Raw genomic sequence first — 17629 nt, forward strand, 5'->3', positions numbered from 1 at the left:
ATTTTTTTCAAGAAAAGAGGAGAGATTTAGTTTAGGCAAAATTAAACAAGAAGAGACAGAGAGTAACAAACAAAGCACTAAACGATATTAACTGAGCATATAACATCAACTTCAACTTGCATTATCTACTGAAAAGCAAAATAAAATAAAAAAAGTATGCAACTTGTATTAAATACTAATCCTTATATAGTTTTATATAACAGCTAAGCCTTTTTTCCAGTATAAAACAATAATGATATAACCAGCTAAGTTCAAACAAACAAAACCCACTAAAATATTCTTGTAGGGCACATGACCTACGCCATTAAGATCAGCTCTTAATTCTCTCTCTCTCTCTCTCGGTTAACAACAGACCCATCTGTTAGTATACCAAATAATTAAGGAGAAGAAGCTGTTTCTTGCTATATGATTACGTAACCACCCAAAAGTTTCTGCATTATTGTGTCTCAGCCATGTCTCCCTCAACCAAAGTATAGAAATTTAACAATTCCTTTTGAAGAGTAGTACGTACATCCATTTGTGCACACGTTTCATCCCACAAAACAAAATGATAAAGAATAAAGATGGAATTTTATGTAAATAAAAATAGCATTCATCAAGTGATATGAACCCAAGAACCATCTTGTTTTATGCTTTCCAAAATAAAACCAGAACCACGTAACTCATTTCATTTATCCCACAAATCACACCTCCTCTTAACCTACTTACATGTGCTGTGCGCACGGTGCGAGCGCACACACACACGTCCTTGTCAGTTTCCTACTGATAAACACGAACACAATCATACATGTGCTATGTGACCAGCGCAGAAGAGAGACACTACCAAACTGAGCCATGCCCTTACGTACATGTACATGTACATGCACATTCACATTCACATTCACATGCACGCACCCCTCCTCTACGTCCATATATACATATGCATATACATAATATTCATTAATTTTATTTATTTGTTTATAGCATGATTATGTAGATGAAGCAGACGATGTTATCAGATTGGATCCTATCCCAATCCCAAGAAAATGTTAATTACCACCATCCCATGTTTCGCCCATTCACATTACCTTCCACGTGCAGCTCGACAGGTACCTGATCCTCGAACCATGCTGCAATCAGAACCCATTTTAGCAGAGTAACAAACATAGGGAAACATGTTATAATTCTCTCTATCATTCACGTAGAAATACATTGTAAACAATGTAACTCAATAACCTCGGATTAGACATACATGCATGTTGTAAGATATATATATTTATACTAGGCCAAATCCGGTAGGGCGCTGCCTCTTTCTGGACTACGCGTACTCTTAGCAATTTCACACTGAAGTGCAATGTCTCGTCATGAAGGAATGTTGGACAAAAAATTAATGCACTGTGTAATAAAATTTATTAAAGAATTTATTTTATTTAAAAAAATATACAAGAGAAAATAAAATAAAAATAATAAAATTTTAAAAAAATATTTTAGTACTATGATTAACTAATTTAAAATTTATTTAAATTTTTTATCTATTTTATTAGAATTTAATTTTACTATAGTAAATTTTATAAAAATTTGAATATGTAAGATTATAAATTATTTTGACTATCAAAACATATAAATTTTAAATTTGTAAATAAATTTTATAAATTTTATGAATTTCAACTAAACATGTAAAAGAAATTTACAAAGTTCAAATTTAATTTTCTGATTATAAATTTCAGGTTCTCCATACATATTAATTAATTCCAAATTCATAACTTAGTAAAACAATTTTGGTGATTTCCTATGGTCTAGGAGTAATCTTATGAAAATGCAAAATGCAAGAATGAGGCGAATTGGTTAGTTTATCTTCCACTCTGAGAAGCTGCTCAAATTTCCTCTACAAAAGATTTATGGAAGACAAAATTCCGACAAGACCAAGAACGATGAAGTGATAGATATGCCGCTACTTTTTCTGCTTTTCTTCCACAAAAAGGGTATCATACTGATTGAGGTTTCATCAAGTGCTTAATTTAATTATTAAGTGGGCTAGGAGCAGGAAATAAACTAATACTTATTTTCAGGGAATTCATATGCCAGAAAATATTAAGGACCGAGTTTAATCATCTTAAACTGAAGAAGCATACAAATTTCGCCCACAACGGTCACAACTTGTAGAAGCAGCTGAGGAAGCCTTTTCCGGTTTGTCTTTCAGCAAATTGGGTAAATCAAATTCCAGAACTTCACGCAGTGCCTTTGAGCCCTCCTGGAGCTCATCCAAACTGAAAATACCACAATTTATCTGAAGTCATACAGTTGTACCATAAAAAACAATCTGCTGAAAATCTTAGGTATACCGTTTCTCATTTTCACTATAACTCATAATATGTAACAGATAGCAGTCAACATTAACAATCAGCGATAAGTAGATAACAGGAGGGGTCTATAACACTGATGCAAGTACGAGTCTTAAAAAGTTGGAAGAAAATATTTCAGACCAATGTAAAAACTACCTAAACGGAAAAATTGACTCAAAAGTTAGCAAGAGGACAGAAAGGTCTTAGATTTCATAGCATCATGATTTTATCATCAACTATCTACCAAAGGTGTCCTATCGATAGTAGATAGAAGTGAAAAGGCGGAACAGAATAGGGGGAAAAAATGCTAATCTGGAAGTGGAAAGCTCAGGAAAGCTGCTGTTACAAGACTGATTGCGGAAATCCTTTTTTCAAAATGCAAGGCTGAGAAGACAAACAACATAATAGGATTCATACAAAATTTATTATGTGCTCCATAAAAAAGTCTTGAGGCTTTAAAAACTTCGTTTTCTAGTGGCACTTAGTTATGCAATATAGTGTATGATATTCCCATGTGCATGCCATTTCTTTCGCCTACACCATATGCCATAACAAACCAGAGGAAAGAATCCACATGGGCTAATCCAAAGTGGCCCTTCCAACTTGGCCAACATTATGGACTAGTTGGCCCGAATTTTATATCAATTATCAGTATTGAGATTTAAACAGGTCCAAGTGTCCCATTCAAAGGCCTCAAAGGACAACAATATGATGTCAGGATGATTCCTGCAGAATCCAAGCAGCATCTCACTTGACTAATATCAATGATTTCATTGATTCCTCTAGGTCACATACGACAAGGCATTATGAAACAAGATTAAGTTTGTCAAGAAAAACTAAGCTTGCACAGAGACATCCTATTGAACACTCTGCAATGCTTCCTTACCTCATGGAGAGTGGAGGAGTTAACCGAACAATTGTATCATGTGTGGGCTTAGCAAGAATTCCTCTCTCCTTCAACTTCAGACAAATATCATATGCAGAAATGGGAGACAAAGCTTTGCTGTCAAACTCCACAGCATTGAATAGACCTCTTCCTCGAACTTCTTTAATGTAGTCCGGAAATTGCTGCTGAACCTTAAGTAGCTGATCCCTGAGCTCCTCCCCCAATTGGGCAGATCTATAGAGTTAAAAAGTTCAATAACCTGTGAGATGCACTTCAATGAACAACTCTGAACCTTCTATTGTTAAACCAGGTTTTAGTGATATTAATAAATTACAATCTTCTTTATACTCTATAAGCTTCCAAAAAAATTTAGTTGCAAAAATAAAAAAAATCAAGGATCAGTCATTCATATTGGTCGTGGATAGGATACCTCTCAGCAAGCCCCTCATCAATGACCACATCTAATGAGGCAACAGCAACAGCACTGGCCAAAGGATTACCCCCAAAAGTGCTGAGAACAACAACAAATAAAAACACCAGAGCCTTTGTTAGAAAGGCCACAAAAGCAACACAATAAAGATAGTAGAAAGATCAGAATCAGAAAGCTATAGGCATCTGGAGAAGAAACGATAGGTACATAATACCAAACTGTTAGAATGACAAACCTTCCATGCTCTCCAGGTTGAATGCAAAGCATTACATCTTTGTCTGCGAGCACAGCACTTACGGGTATTACTCCACCACCCAATGCTTTTCCTAGTATCTGAGAAGAATAAACATGGAAGAATTTCATGCATTAAGGCACATTAAAATGTGTAATATGGTTGATTCACTATAGCAATTTAGTTTCATGAACTATAGTTGCTCTCAATTTGGAGATTAATCAGCCACGACAAATAGAAAAATGTTATATATGCAATCAAAATGCGAGCAGAGATTATCTAGGTACTTATTCCTTGCCGTTCTTCAATTGGACACATGCTTTTAGACTTTTCCTCAAACTTCCAAGAAATCACTTAGAGAATGATAATATTTATTTAAGGGCAGGCTTCATAGTGTAACCAATTAAGATTATAACTAAAGCAAGGAAAACATCAATTTAGGTAAACATATTATATATATACAAAGGCATAAAAATTTAAAACCCAAATTGATCAAGCCCATTGTAGTTGTTGTTTATGCATAATCCTTCTAGGCATGGTCCCCAGCATCTAGAAATAGACACAGAAACCAGCTTGTGCACCAATTTCAGGAATTTTCACCTGGTGGTGCACAATACTGACAAAGGAATGCACCATTTTCACATCCAATACTTGAAAAATTCATCGATCAAGAATCAAAGGAAAAGAGCCTTACAACTACATCAGGGCGAACTTGTTCCCAATCACAGGCCAGCATTTTTCCAGTTCGTGCTAAGCCAGTTTGAATTTCATCAGCAATCATTAAGACGTTATATTTTGTACAAAGGTCTCTGACAGCTTTTAGGTAACCATCTGGGGGAATTACAACCTACCACAAAATGAAAGAGAGATTGGAATGATTAAAGGGGATTTCAGAAATGGGAGAATCAGCTTCTCCACAAAAAGCCGCAAGCCCAAATGGTAAACAAAAAGGATCTGCTCTTGCCCATGCAATGTGAGCTTCAATGCAAACGAACATGTTACGGATAATTCACTCAAAAGAACCAAGTAAATTAGGAAAATGTTGGTATTAGCTATTAATCAATATCTCTGTCCAGAAAACAGATTAGCATGGTTTGACTCATTTAAGATTCCAGAGTATTTATCAGACAAAGTTGGTAAGCTCCCATATGCTGTTTTCAGCAGTTACTTTGAATTTGTGAAGTATCCACGTCTTATACCACTCAACAGCACTTGGGTATAGGGTAGGCATAGGCATCAGATGCACAAGTTATCATATAACCAATTCATCAGATATGATTTACAAGAAGCAGTTACATACATTCCTAAGAAACTATTTCGTAGCAGAATTTGTGATTTAGTTTATACATATAGAAATAAATGAAGAATTGAAGTACCCATGTTGCTCTTCTATGTGGACAATCCAAATTATAATTAAAGCATTAAACTTAATAAATTTAACGATGCTTTTCACTTTTGTTTCAAACAAAATTAATGCACACCTTAGAAAAAATCTAGACAGAATCAGAATCCATGTAGCATTTTCCATAAGTATCCAATCATTTTCAAACAACACATACCCCTGCCTCGCCTTGGATGGGTTCAAAAAGAAATCCAGCTATTCGATCTCCTCTTTCTGCAAGCCATTATGAAGTTGACTTATGAGAATGCTTTAAACATGTTTTTATGATACTATATCAATTCCATAAAAGAACTGGTTCAAGAAACCTTTGCTACCACGCAAATGGAACAATAATCATCAAACTATTGAAACATTTTGGTCTATTCAAACCTTTAAAGATTTTCTCAAGAGCAACTTCATCGCCAAAATCGACTTTAAAATGACCAGGCAACAATGGCCCAAACCCCCGAGTTGCTTCATTGTCACAGCTCATAGAGATGACAGCTATTGTACGGCCATGGAAGCAGCCACAACAAGAGACAATAATGGCCTGAATGTAGCATAAATTAGATGAACATTCATAAAACAGTAAATTAAAAAACAAGGAGTTATATGAGGTCAAACAGTAATTTATAAATCCAATTTCTAGTGGCTAGGGTGAGAAATTTGCATTTTCATTTTCAATATCCATGATTAACGTAATTAACAGAAAAGGAAAAAGGAAACATCTTAAATAAAGTGGAAAATTAATAAATCGGCACAACTCATATCTTAAAAGGGTGTGTGAACGGATCATCAAACTCCCTTCAGCTAGAACAAATTACTACAGATATTATCACACATGAATAAACAGGCCTAAACACACCAAGTCTAATATTTCCATATAGATTGATCTGAGGAGAGGAAATGCAAACAAAACTCTTAAATAAGTTTTATTTTCATAGTTATTTTAATGATCAAAATCTGTAGGGATGGTTACCTCATCTTTAGTAATTTTCTTCTTCTCATATCCCCATTTCCTAGCCAACTTCAAAGCTGTTTCCACACCTTCAGCACCAGTGTTCATTGGTAGCACCATATCATAGCCAAACATGCTTGTTAGGCGCTCTGCAAATAGTGGGAATCTATCATTGTAGAAGGCTCTAGAGCTCAAAGTAAGCTTTTCTGCCTGGTCTTTTAACGCTTTCATTATCTTAGGATGACAATGTCCCTGCAGAAGGAAGCAATACAGTTAAATTGGATGTCCATATAATTCACTAACGAAAATCTATACAGTATGGTCTATTGCAATATTCAATCTACAAGGAATGTCCTTCATAGTAAGGTTTTTCCACAAAAGTTTTTGCGTTCTAACTATAAGCACAAAAAACAATTGCCTATTTACCACAAAATCAATCATTACTCCTCTTTTATGTTTTAATTTGATATAGCAAAACAATTGCATAAAACACTCCATGGCTTGGCCACAGTTGAACATTAAATCCATTTAGTACAGAAACATGTTTAAACATTGTTATTACCTGATTAACGGCTGAGTACGCTGAAAGAAAATCTAGGTATTTGTTGCCTTCAGGATCCCATATAGAAGATCCCTTTGCTCGGGAGAATACAATGGGAACTGGATGATAACTACATTGAAACAGAAAAGTGACTTTTGATCTAAAGAGTATAACAAATTAAAACTACCTAAAATCTACTCTATCACAATCTTGGGCACCACAGCCCAAATGCTAAAATCAACTGACACTTCTGATACTTATCAAATTATACCTTCATTTATCCAGAACCAACTAAAACACAAACCCGCATGCAGGTTTGAGTGTGGTGCAAAATTGCAGATAACCGAAAAATTGAATGCAAAACTGGCATCACGATGAAATTCTGAACACTTGACAATAGAGAGATAGAAAAGTTTGCTGACTAATTAATTCTGTAGTTATGATTATACCAGTTCTTTGGTTTATCTGTGATATTTCTAAAATTGATAGTGCCTTCTTATTTAACCAAGAGAGAGATTCAATACAACAAACAATAACAAGAGCTCAATCACAATAATCCTCCACTTAACATAGTGAACATAAAATGTGAACACAAAAAATACATGTCTACACGGCCAATCAATTGAAAGATCGGTGAAGTGATATATCCAGTTACCAATAGACCTAAAATACATAAAATAAAGAGGAGACGTGGATGTTTATGGGCACTTGAGATAATATGAGTCAAACCCAGAAATAAAACAAGTGAAAGAATTGAAGAACTTTTACAAGAAATAAAAAACAACTAATGATGAGAAAGAAAATAAGAGAGGAAATAGCTTTTACTTGTGGGCACTGAAATCATATTCCAAGCCAATAAGTTGTTGAGAAGAGGAAGAAGTGGTTCCTTCAGGAAGGGCACCATAACTCCTCCTAGTTTCTCTACAAACTCTGTTCAACAAACACTGCACCAGTCTCTTTGTAGATGCCATTGTTATCTGTCAGCCACCATAAAAAAATATGATATAAACGATGACAATCGAAATCAGAACCAAAGAAGAAAGCTTTTATACAACAGAATAATTATTTATTGAAGGAGAATGTAGAGAGTGGTTTTACGTGAATAATTTACATTATCTTTTTCAATCAGTTATGATACATAGAGGTGCGTTTCTTTTTCTTCTTTTTATTTTTAAGTCATAGAGGTATGATTTTATGTGCTGTCAAATCAAGAATGGATAAAAGGGTTGTCTGATACATTTTTATTTGCGTGTTAACCTTTTTCCATGCTTCTTGTCGCTGTGTGCGGTGATACATCCCCCAAAGCATAACCTAAGTATCCCAGTTATCTAGGTAACCTCACTTCCACATTTCTCTTTTACTTGCAAATTCAGGAAACCATTCAACTTACATCGCTTATACTACTTCACTTTTCTTCTAATATTAATTTTTGCTGTTTTATATATTTATTTTCTAGAGAACATAAAGTATTTCTTTTATAGTCTCATCATCAGTTTTATGATATTATATCGCGAAGCCCATATCAATTCCACGGACATCAAATTTTTGTCCTATATTGTATATGGACAATACCAGTCTCTCTCTTAATTACTGTCTTAATCAAATTAGTTTGTTTTTCAGAATAATTAATCCGAGATCTACATCATAAAGCCAATAACGTCTTCATAATACGTCTCACTTCCAAAATTTAACCTTCTGTTTCTTGCATTTGAATATGTATACCTTTTTTTTTTTCTTCTTTTGTCAAGAAGGTATCAAGAAAGCAATTTAATATTTGAGGTAAACTTGCTTCTCTGGCCTTTCGGGTTAGTAAAAATGTAAAATAAATCAGGAGGCAAAGTTTCTATGAGTACAATATATTGCCAAAGCTAAGCCGACGGGCAAAATTTCTACAAGCAGCAATACATGCCATAAAGTTAACTAAAAGGACTTAAAATCTTCCAGTAGAAGATATTTTCTGTAAATTTGTAAATTAACATAGTTGAAAATAGAAACAAGTAATTTATTTTCCATAATAAATATCAGAAACCCCACTGTAACAGCATTATGATAGAATCAGGTTGAAACTTGCAATAAATTCAGAAACCCTACTAGTTCTCTGCAACTACAAGTCAGCTTCTTACTTCATCCAGAATCAATCCCGGAACAGATTTTCGCCATCGTTTTTTAGCCACTTGTGCCATTTTAATGTAGCTCAATACTATTAAATCATAAAGAATTGCAAATGTTCCAGAATTTAGAACAAGGAACTACAATATAATACAGGGCCATGATGTGATCAACAATATTAGTCTTTTCCCATTACAAGGCCATCCATACAATCAGAATATTACCTAAGATCTCAATAAGAGAGACAAAAAGTAAGGAAAAAAAAAAAACTATCCAACAATCCGACAAATACTTGTAAACCACAACGTATAGCATTAAGCAAGTTACCACATATCACCACAAGCTTTTAACAATAGCGTACATAACCATCTACATCAATTAAAAAATACAAAACCATATTAATGCAACAGCCTCCTAGTCAAATAATTTTCTTGTTCTCACCTCCACTGCTATCGTAAAAGAATATTAATACTCCACTTTCTACCAAATACTAACTTGATCAGTCATCAAACAGCCTTTCAAACTCAATTTTACGTGAAGGGACAAGATAAAAAGACCTTTACATGTAGACAGATCTAAGACAATGAAGGAGGGTTTTCTAGCTCATCACAGCAGACCAGCTTGCGTAATCCTATTAGGATAATGGAGGAACTAACTTGCTTAGAAATGCTCTTGATCATGGAAAAAAGTAAAGGCTGGGTATGCATTCATAACTAAACATGGCAGGCTAACTTTACTACAAAACGATTCCACATTTACAGTATACTCAGTAGCAAAGAACTTTTAACAGAAAGGAACTCTGCTATGACTCATAACTGAAGTTAAAAGAATGGCAGTTTTGAATTGCGTCTACTGGTGCTGTACGGCATATTTTGTGGAACTTTGAGAAAGGGAAAAAATAAAAAAGGAAGTTACATGGGAATTGGTGCTTTACCTGCAGATTTTCAAGGCAAAGGAACTAATAAAAACAGTTCATTGTCAAAAAAAGAAATGGAAAAGGGTGCAGGTAAAAGTAGATCACTTACAAAACTGCATAATGTACAGTTTTTGGTAACATTGTGCACAACATGATCATCAGAATCTGATAGCAATGAATTTGGCTACCTAATGGTTCATCGCCTAAAGTAACAGTGTTTGCCAGTAGGTTGAAATCCTATGGTTGACCTTATGAATTAGGAGAGTGGCTGTTACAGCAGGTTGGCATTATGGAGGGAAAAAGACCCATCCCTCGTTACAAAATCCGGAATAACTGGACATCAAATGGACAAAAGGAACAGGATATTCATAACGCTTTTAGCGAGAATTAGGAGCCAAAATGGTAGACAATGAACACTGAGTAGAGCTGCATGATGACGTGCCAAACAAAAAACGAAGAGCCACTGCTGAATGAAAACCAACTTGACACCATCTGGACTGTCTTTCAAAAATGGATTATGGAAACAACTAACAGGGGATTCACCATGAAAGGAAATTGGATATTCTTATAATGAAGAGCCTTTTAACAATAAACAGCTCACTAAAATTAAGAAAAACAAAATGTTGTTTTGAACCCATGTTATCAGGCTGGAATTATATTTGAAGTAAAAGGGGGTCAACAAGAAGTTAGAACAAAAGAGCAGTGGGAAAGCAAAAAGAAAAGAGAGATAAGAGGAAGGAAGAGGAGTAACTTAATATATTAAGGCTATATGACAACTTTGAAAAGTTTTTGAGGGCAGCTAACCTAATCATGGCCTAAAGGTGATCAATAAAAGATGTTCAATAACTCAAGTACCAATAAAAGCAGAAGTTAACTGAACTTAAGACATAAGAAACTGGGCTGTCAATGAAAGCAACAACCCAAATGTAGAAAAGATAGTGGCACTGCAATTACCTATAGCTGTTCAAATCTGACAGTTAAGAGGTATCTTTCGTCTAACTTGTATCTGGTGGCACAGTAAAAGCTTTGAGAGAAAAATCTTCGGGGCTCTATAAGAGTATTAAAACAACAATAACTTCCCTAAAGAAATTTGATAGCTTGTTTTGAATTTTATCGCATACGTAATGTGCAACTCACAAAAATATGCATGAAGGAGGATATAGAGAGAGAACTATATGACATGTAGCAATTTAATGATCTAATCTCCAAGTCTTCGTCTTCATAAACCGGAGAAAAAGACACACGATTTTTTAGCTAAGAGGAGAATGAAGCAAGTCAAGACTCCAGAGAGTCAACTTTACTAATCATTACAAGAGGGTGATTGCCTTTAAACTGCATTAGAAATGTAAAAGCCAGGAAAATCAAGTAGAGTTCAGAAACAACTGCACAGCATTTTGAATCACTGAGAGAGAAGATTATCTAACAAGCAGAGATCAAGAGATTGTATGGCCAGAAAAAACAACACATATTCATAATGAGTTTGGCAATATGGTATTGAAAACACTTCCTAGTGATTATCAAATCAGAGAATAAACAATATTGGAAATAAGGTGGGGCCCATACTAGTTAATGATAAGACCAGATAAAACAGAACGGAGGGAAAGAAAGAACCTAACAGTTTCTAAGATCTGCAGATTAAGGAATAGATCAAGCAGCAATGGCAGGAACCTATGCCCATAAATGTAAACCAGCATTGTACATCCCACGTGATCTTGGCAGATATCGTTATGTAAGAAACAGGAGTCCACTTGTAGAAGCCTAGAAAGTGAAGCCCTTTCCATATGGAACCTAAAGAACTAAGGATGACTGTGACGAAGAATATTCCAAAATTTTAACTATTCACCTTCAAAATACCAAGATATGTGTTCTTGAAAATTAGGTAGCCATTATAAATGCCTGGATCAAGTTTTCAGCTGCACGCTTCTGCTCTGGCGTGCCAGATATATGAGCAATACGGTCGCCTCTAGCAGACTTGGCATCAGAGATCTCTATCATTGCTCCTGATATCTGAAATAGAAACAAGAAAGCATAAGAACTTACAAATGTCCACCAAATTTGCAATATATGCGAATAACTCTGAACCAACCTTCCGTATGTTGGCTATATTTGCGCCTCCTTTGCCCAGCACTTTACCCACTGCATTAGCAGGCACCAACATCTCCAGGGTTGAGGGTGGAGGCAGTCTGTGCATGTCCACAAAATCAGCTTGAATAAAAAATACAGAAGCCCAAGGAAACAAGGTTCATCACAGGAATTTGAGAATAACATGTACTAACCCTCCATACAGCTTAGACGATGAATATGAAGACATTGAATCATACCCATTATCTCCCATCTAAACAAAAAAAGAAAACAAGAAAAGATAAGTATGCAGCTAACAGAAGAAGAAAGAGCTAAAATGAGGAATCTTTTAAAAATAAAAATAAGTAAAAAAAAAGTATTCAACTAAAGAAAACTGCCTTTTATTTTTCAGGAACACTTTGTCTTTGTGGTATTCCACCCTTTGCCTGTTTTTGGTCCAAAGATGAAATTCTTAATTATAGTTGGTTGCATTCACTGATTTTCGCAATAATAGCTTATTTCACGGCTGCATTAACTTCATTTTACATGTTTCGGGTTTATTTTACTTACTTTTGAAGGACATTCAAATGTTCATTTTAAAAATTACAGTGGAATTTGACAAGGTAACATAACCACTTTTTTTATCAGAAGAGGCCCATCTTTTGAAGCCAAAACAGATTTTCCTTGATATCTACATAATGCATGAAAGGATCCTTGAACAACCATAGAATGGCCTGAAATCATTCCCTAAAACTGCAAACATTCAAGAAATATTTCAATAAAGAAATGGGATATCAAGGGAAAGAAAAGAGGTAAGAATTCAGCAAGAAAATACACATACCCCGACATCTGATGAGTGTGCACGCACACCCACATTGCATAAAAATCTGTGTATCTCAAGGGAATAGGATCTATCCTACTTACTTTAATGTTGATATAGGACACACCAGGTGTCTTAACCTAAAGATGTTTATATTGGACAGATCAAGGGCCTTAATATAGAAACTGCCCGAGTCATCAGTGACTTCAAGGAGCACAGTCTTAATCTAGAATTATGCTTTGCCCATAATCTGACCAGTGACCTCATGGTGGAGCAACCTTAATATTGCAATAAGGCTCATCTTGTCAGGCCGTTAACCTATTATAAAATTTGCTCAAGTTTGATGCATGTACAGACTCAAAACAGCTAGCAATTCAGAATTGGGAACCCCTATTTGATGAAAGATGAGCCTAGCCTAGTTGGTGAACCTAAGAAATATCCTATCTAGTACTTTGCATCTCTAAGAACACAAAAGAACCACCCAAGAAAACCAAATAAAGCCGGGATTGCAACAAAACACGAATAAATTTGTGATTGCAAGATGCTTTACCTTTAAGCTTCAAACAGCAAACACAGAACAAACAGCAGGAATAAATAATACAAGATGATATACTGAATAGAACAAGCAGAAAGAAAGTTACATCCTTTTATCAATGGACTGATTTCAAACCCCATAATGGCTACACAGGAGGCCTATAACATAACTTTAGATTGTAATTATCAAATTAATAATGAGGACGAAACTAGTGGCGACAAAATTTGCCCAATCAGTGACATACCGTCAAAGATCCATATCCATAGAGATTGCTTGATGAAAGCAGGCCCAAGCCACTTCCAGTTTCAGGCCTCTGGTCATAAGCCAGTGGAGTGACTGGTGGAACAGAAGACAATAGAGATGGTACTGAAATACCAGAGCCACCTGAGTATAAAGGATCGGCACCAACTGAAGGATTATGACTGCCATCTTTTTCTTTCAAGGCATCATCTCTGAGCCTCAGAACAATTTGGACAAGGGCATCTCTCACACTACCAACTTCTCCTAGCACCTATATAAGCACAAGGTCAGCCTAAGACAAACCAAAACGAGCAGTAAGAAGTTGGTAAAGTTCATAAAATAGACCTCAACAAGTTCATCACTAGAATCAGCACACTTAGGCTTCTGGCCTTTGGAAATGCGTATATCAGCTTTGGTTCTCCGGCGAATTTCATTTATGATTGAACCGCTTTTTCCAATTATACACCCAATAACTTTACATGGAACAAGGAGTCTAATGCTAACAGTGTCATCATCTTCATCATTAATCTTCCCCTGTAGCAATAAAATAGCTTCCACTGCCATGGATTTCAAATCATCTGGTGACTGCAAGATGATAGACACATTACATTAGATGATCAGCAGACAACATATTCCAAGAGGATTTGAATTTATGAGCAGAGTACATTTGATATCAAATTTCTTTTGATGAAAGACTCGACTGAGTTGGGTCCAGCATAAAACAAAAGTAATTTTGAACTTCTTTCTAATGAGATTCTTCTTTTGAATTATATTTAAATAAGAAAAAGAACTTTGATATGAAAGTTCATTCTCCAAGAAGAAAGAAGGCACACCTCCATAGCAGTCACTGTAATGATACACTCATCACGGTCAGCTTTGGTATCATCAACCTCGATACGAGCTCCACTAGCCTGCCTTATGGTTTTAATAGTACCCCCACCCCTACCAATGACACGTCCAATTTTATCAAAGGGGCACAATACTCGTAAGATTAATTCCTCAGATTGAGATGCAATGCCAAAACTAGGAACTACAGGAAGGGTGGAAGAATATACAGGCCATGAACCCCCTGCATCCTGGTATCCTTGATGTTCTGGTAAATGTGTAGAGCCTAAGATTGGTGGAACAGATCTAGAAGGGACAATTGGATCAGCATTAGGATATAATCCACCTGGTGGATAAATGGAGACATCTGATGGTATAATAATGCTTGGAGGAGCTTCTGGCACAGTCGTCTCAAGCGGAATTTCTTCCTTAGGATTGAACTTATACATAATTGCAGAAACTGCAAATAATGCTTTCTTCACAGCTTCTGATTCACCAGCTATCTATCGCATGAAAAAGAATCTTAAGCTCTAAGGAAGAAACATCATAACAAAGAGCAGATTATAGAATAGAAGAGTTAAGGTCAAAAGCCCATAGGTTAAAATTGTTTATCATAGGAAAGCCCTATTGAATGGGTTTCACAAATTCACATATCAACAATATCAAAGAAAGAGAATGAGAAGCCAGAGATGGGTGAGGGGGAAGAAGGAGGGAGTAATTGTCAAAATAAAGAAGTTAAATGCTTTAAGATACATTCTGGTCCTCTAGATCTTAGAAAAAACGCATAAGAAAAGTCAAAATAACTTGAATATTAAAAAAGGAAAAATACCCAATTCTATAAAGAAGAAGCCTCATGCAAAGCATCAATAGTTCTTCAACTTTCAGAGCAAAGGAAAGTCACTAGAAAACACCATATAGCAGCTAGAATGTCATTTACAGGTAATGGGAATTAGTTCATAATAAGGAATTAAACTCTATAAATGCCAAAAGTAATGATTTTGGTAGAGTTGAGGACCTCAAATACGAACTACGTTCAGCATTCCTCGTTGTATGCAGTTTTTATTAGGAAATGACAATGAAAAGGTCATATCTAAACACATGCAATTAAAAGCATGACTATTCACAGAGCAAGTGCATAGGAGACTTCAGAAGCGGCACACAATATATAATCAACCATACTCTCTCCAACGGGAACAAGAATTGTAAGCTCAGAAGGCTACCAGGCTACAAAATCATTCAATTGAGTTCAACACAGTAGTGTTCAGAAATCATAACAAAAATCAAGTCCCAACCTGAATTTTTTAAAACCAAGGCCAGATTTATTCAGCTGTTCTCTGGTTTTTTTTTTTCTTGAAAGCAAAGAAAGGTTCACCGGTAAACAGATGCATATCACATTCTAACAAATAGCAAATAATAGATTTTCCATGATACTCTATAATTACCCTTAACAGTGAACTCTAAAGGAATTAATGGCGTGCAGACTAACCATTATAAAATTATCAAAGTCCATAGCACATGAGTGAGTTGGGTCAGAAGCATCCTTAGGAGTAACTTTAATAGTGGCCCTCGTCTTGCTTCTCAATTTCTTTATTGTGGTCCCAGCCTTACCAATAATATTGGCAGACTGACTAGATGGGACAAGGATTCGACATTCCTCTTTATCCTTCATTTTCCTGTCAGAATCAAGAACAGACGAAACTGCATTTGAAATAGCAGAATGAACTCTAAGAAGAGCATCCTGGGCAGCACAAAATGGCTGATGATCATGAAATTCATCGTCCAACTCAACATCTTCCTTCTTCTTAACATAACAATAAATTGTAATAACCCTATCGTTAGGGCCTGGAAAGGGGTCAACAACCTTAACCTTTGCCCTGGTCTCTTGCCTTATTGAATTGATAACTTTGCCATTTTTGCCAATTACACTACCTATAACCTCATCAGGACAAAGTATTCTATAAGCAACTAGCTCATCATTATTACCCCTTTCATCTTTATCATTTACCCTTCTCTTCTGGTTCTTATTATCTCCATCATGATGATCTCTTTGCAGACGATTCCGCTTCCCACCCTCACCCATTTGTTTTCTTTTTCTGTATTCTGAAACCAGAAAACCACACAAGTTAATTAAAAAAAGATTGAACAAATAAAACGCATGAACTAGTTCCAAATCAACAGATGATAACTAGGCACTGTTTAGTCAATGCTTTAATTTAATATTATAGCAAGATTATAGATTCAGTTGACTAGTAAAATTTAGTTTTCTGGACTAAAATTACAAGAACTCTATCACCAATAAAAGGATGAATAGAGACGTATTTGAAATTAATTAAAGGTTAACATAGAATTCTGGTGTTAAATTAGGGCAAAAGAACGTGTTTTTACCAGTAAATTCCCCTTTCAACTTCACAGGTTAGAATCTATTGGAGAAAAGCGAAAAAAAATACACCTCGAGTGGGAAAATATATTATAGTAACAAACACTAGAAAACAACCAGAATTAAATTTGAAGAGAAAGGGAATATTATCGTAGAGGATAAAGTCCGTACCGGTGGATGAAGGTGATGGTGACGACGAAACAAAAACCCTAAACAGATGAGAGAGAGGGCGAGTAACATAAATTCGCAGTTTCCTACTCACACGACAAGTCAGCTCGCGGTAACTTATTTTATTTTATATTTTTCTTTTTAAAGGTTGATTTTGTTTTGTTAATAGCCATGGACCTTAACGACGCCGTTTACCAAAAGGATAAAGAAATTCTCGCGTTTTCTTCAACAATTGCACCCCAACGTCCTTCACAGCTTTAGCCAGTCGTTTGCTCCATACGCCATGTTGTACGATATACAATGGTAACGGATTTGGCTAATTTCGGGTCCCCCATTGATGATGGGAATTTGGCGAGTACTTGATACTGGCAAGAGTTTGAATTATATCTATAGTGTGGAAAGAAAAAAAAAAAAATTAATATTTAAATTATAAAAATCATTAAAAAGATATTTATAAAATCGTTATATAGTTTATTGAAATACTTTTTTGTAAAATTTGCTGTCAATTTTTTTGGAATAATCTGAATTTCTTAATATCTAACAATTGAATGTATAAATTATTTGTATTATAATTTGGTGGTTAAATATTTTAATTTCGAACGATTTAAATTTTTCTAGGAGGTTAGTTCAAGTATCCTAATATCAAATGGCAAAGTGAAAAAATATTAAACTACTTGCTGAGTTGGATTCTGCAATATAAAAATACATTAATATCCCTGATAACATCACTTGAAAAAGAGAGACATTTAGGGTTTTAACCCATTGCATTCGCTTCATAATTTCTATTCTTCGTTTCATTTTCTTCTTTATACGGTAAAACATGGATAAT

General features: G+C 35.2%; 2 protein-coding genes across 5 annotated transcripts; both read right to left on the reverse strand.

The window, feature by feature from the left end:
* Positions 1-551: 551 nt before the first annotated feature.
* LOC8262278 (ornithine aminotransferase, mitochondrial) lies at positions 552-8060 on the reverse strand. 4 transcript variants are annotated; one of them, XM_025157438.2, is made up of 12 exons: positions 8007-8060; positions 7575-7726; positions 6771-6879; positions 6230-6460; positions 5641-5800; positions 5429-5484; positions 4564-4716; positions 3873-3970; positions 3638-3718; positions 3208-3441; positions 2112-2246; positions 552-1109 (listed from the first exon to the last, which is right to left on the reverse strand). In XM_025157438.2, exons 1-12 carry the CDS (start codon positions 8055-8057, stop codon positions 1064-1066), a joined length of 1506 nt encoding a protein of 501 aa, XP_025013206.2. In that variant the 5' UTR covers positions 8058-8060; the 3' UTR covers positions 552-1063. The 4 variants fall into 4 exon arrangements, with proteins under 4 accessions (XP_025013206.2, XP_015575015.3, XP_015575014.3 ...); XM_015719529.3 differs by lacking the exon at positions 8007-8060 and adding an exon at positions 7861-7978; XM_015719528.3 differs by lacking the exon at positions 8007-8060 and adding an exon at positions 7848-7972.
* A 1087-nt stretch (positions 8061-9147) lies between these two features.
* On the reverse strand, positions 9148-16942 carry LOC8262279 (KH domain-containing protein At4g18375). The gene is made up of 8 exons (XM_002519602.3): positions 16804-16942; positions 15742-16355; positions 14264-14758; positions 13776-14015; positions 13435-13701; positions 12051-12109; positions 11861-11957; positions 9148-11781 (listed from the first exon to the last, which is right to left on the reverse strand). The coding sequence occupies exons 2-8, from the start codon at positions 16333-16335 to the stop codon at positions 11650-11652; spliced, it is 1884 nt and encodes a 627-aa protein (XP_002519648.2). The 5' UTR covers positions 16336-16355; positions 16804-16942; the 3' UTR covers positions 9148-11649.
* Between the last annotated feature and the right edge of the window lie 687 nt (positions 16943-17629).

The sequence above is a fragment of the Ricinus communis genome, chromosome 5 (genome assembly GCF_019578655.1).
Source record: "Ricinus communis isolate WT05 ecotype wild-type chromosome 5, ASM1957865v1, whole genome shotgun sequence".
Lineage (NCBI taxonomy): Eukaryota > Viridiplantae > Streptophyta > Magnoliopsida > Malpighiales > Euphorbiaceae > Ricinus > Ricinus communis.

What these genes read in the sequence shown, in the direction of transcription:
- LOC8262278 (XM_025157438.2), bottom strand. Translation starts at nt 8,057, where the DNA reads ATGCTTTGGGGGATGTATCACCGCACACAGCGACAAGAAGCATGGAAA. An exon ending in CAACCTGGAGAGCATGGAAG is followed by an intron (nt 3,719 to 3,872) that starts GTTTGTCATTCT and finishes TGTTGTTCTCAG; the next exon opens with CACTTTTGGGGGTAATCCTT. An exon ending in GATGAGGGGCTTGCTGAGAG is followed by an intron (nt 3,442 to 3,637) that starts GTATCCTATCCA and finishes TTAACTCTATAG; the next exon opens with ATCTGCCCAATTGGGGGAGG.
- LOC8262279 (XM_002519602.3), bottom strand. Translation starts at nt 16,335, where the DNA reads ATGGGTGAGGGTGGGAAGCGGAATCGTCTGCAAAGAGATCATCATGAT. An exon ending in CTAGTGATGAACTTGTTGAG is followed by an intron (nt 13,702 to 13,775) that starts GTCTATTTTATG and finishes GTGCTTATATAG; the next exon opens with GTGCTAGGAGAAGTTGGTAG. An exon ending in ATGGATATGGATCTTTGACG is followed by an intron (nt 12,110 to 13,434) that starts GTATGTCACTGA and finishes TTTTTTGTTTAG; the next exon opens with ATGGGAGATAATGGGTATGA.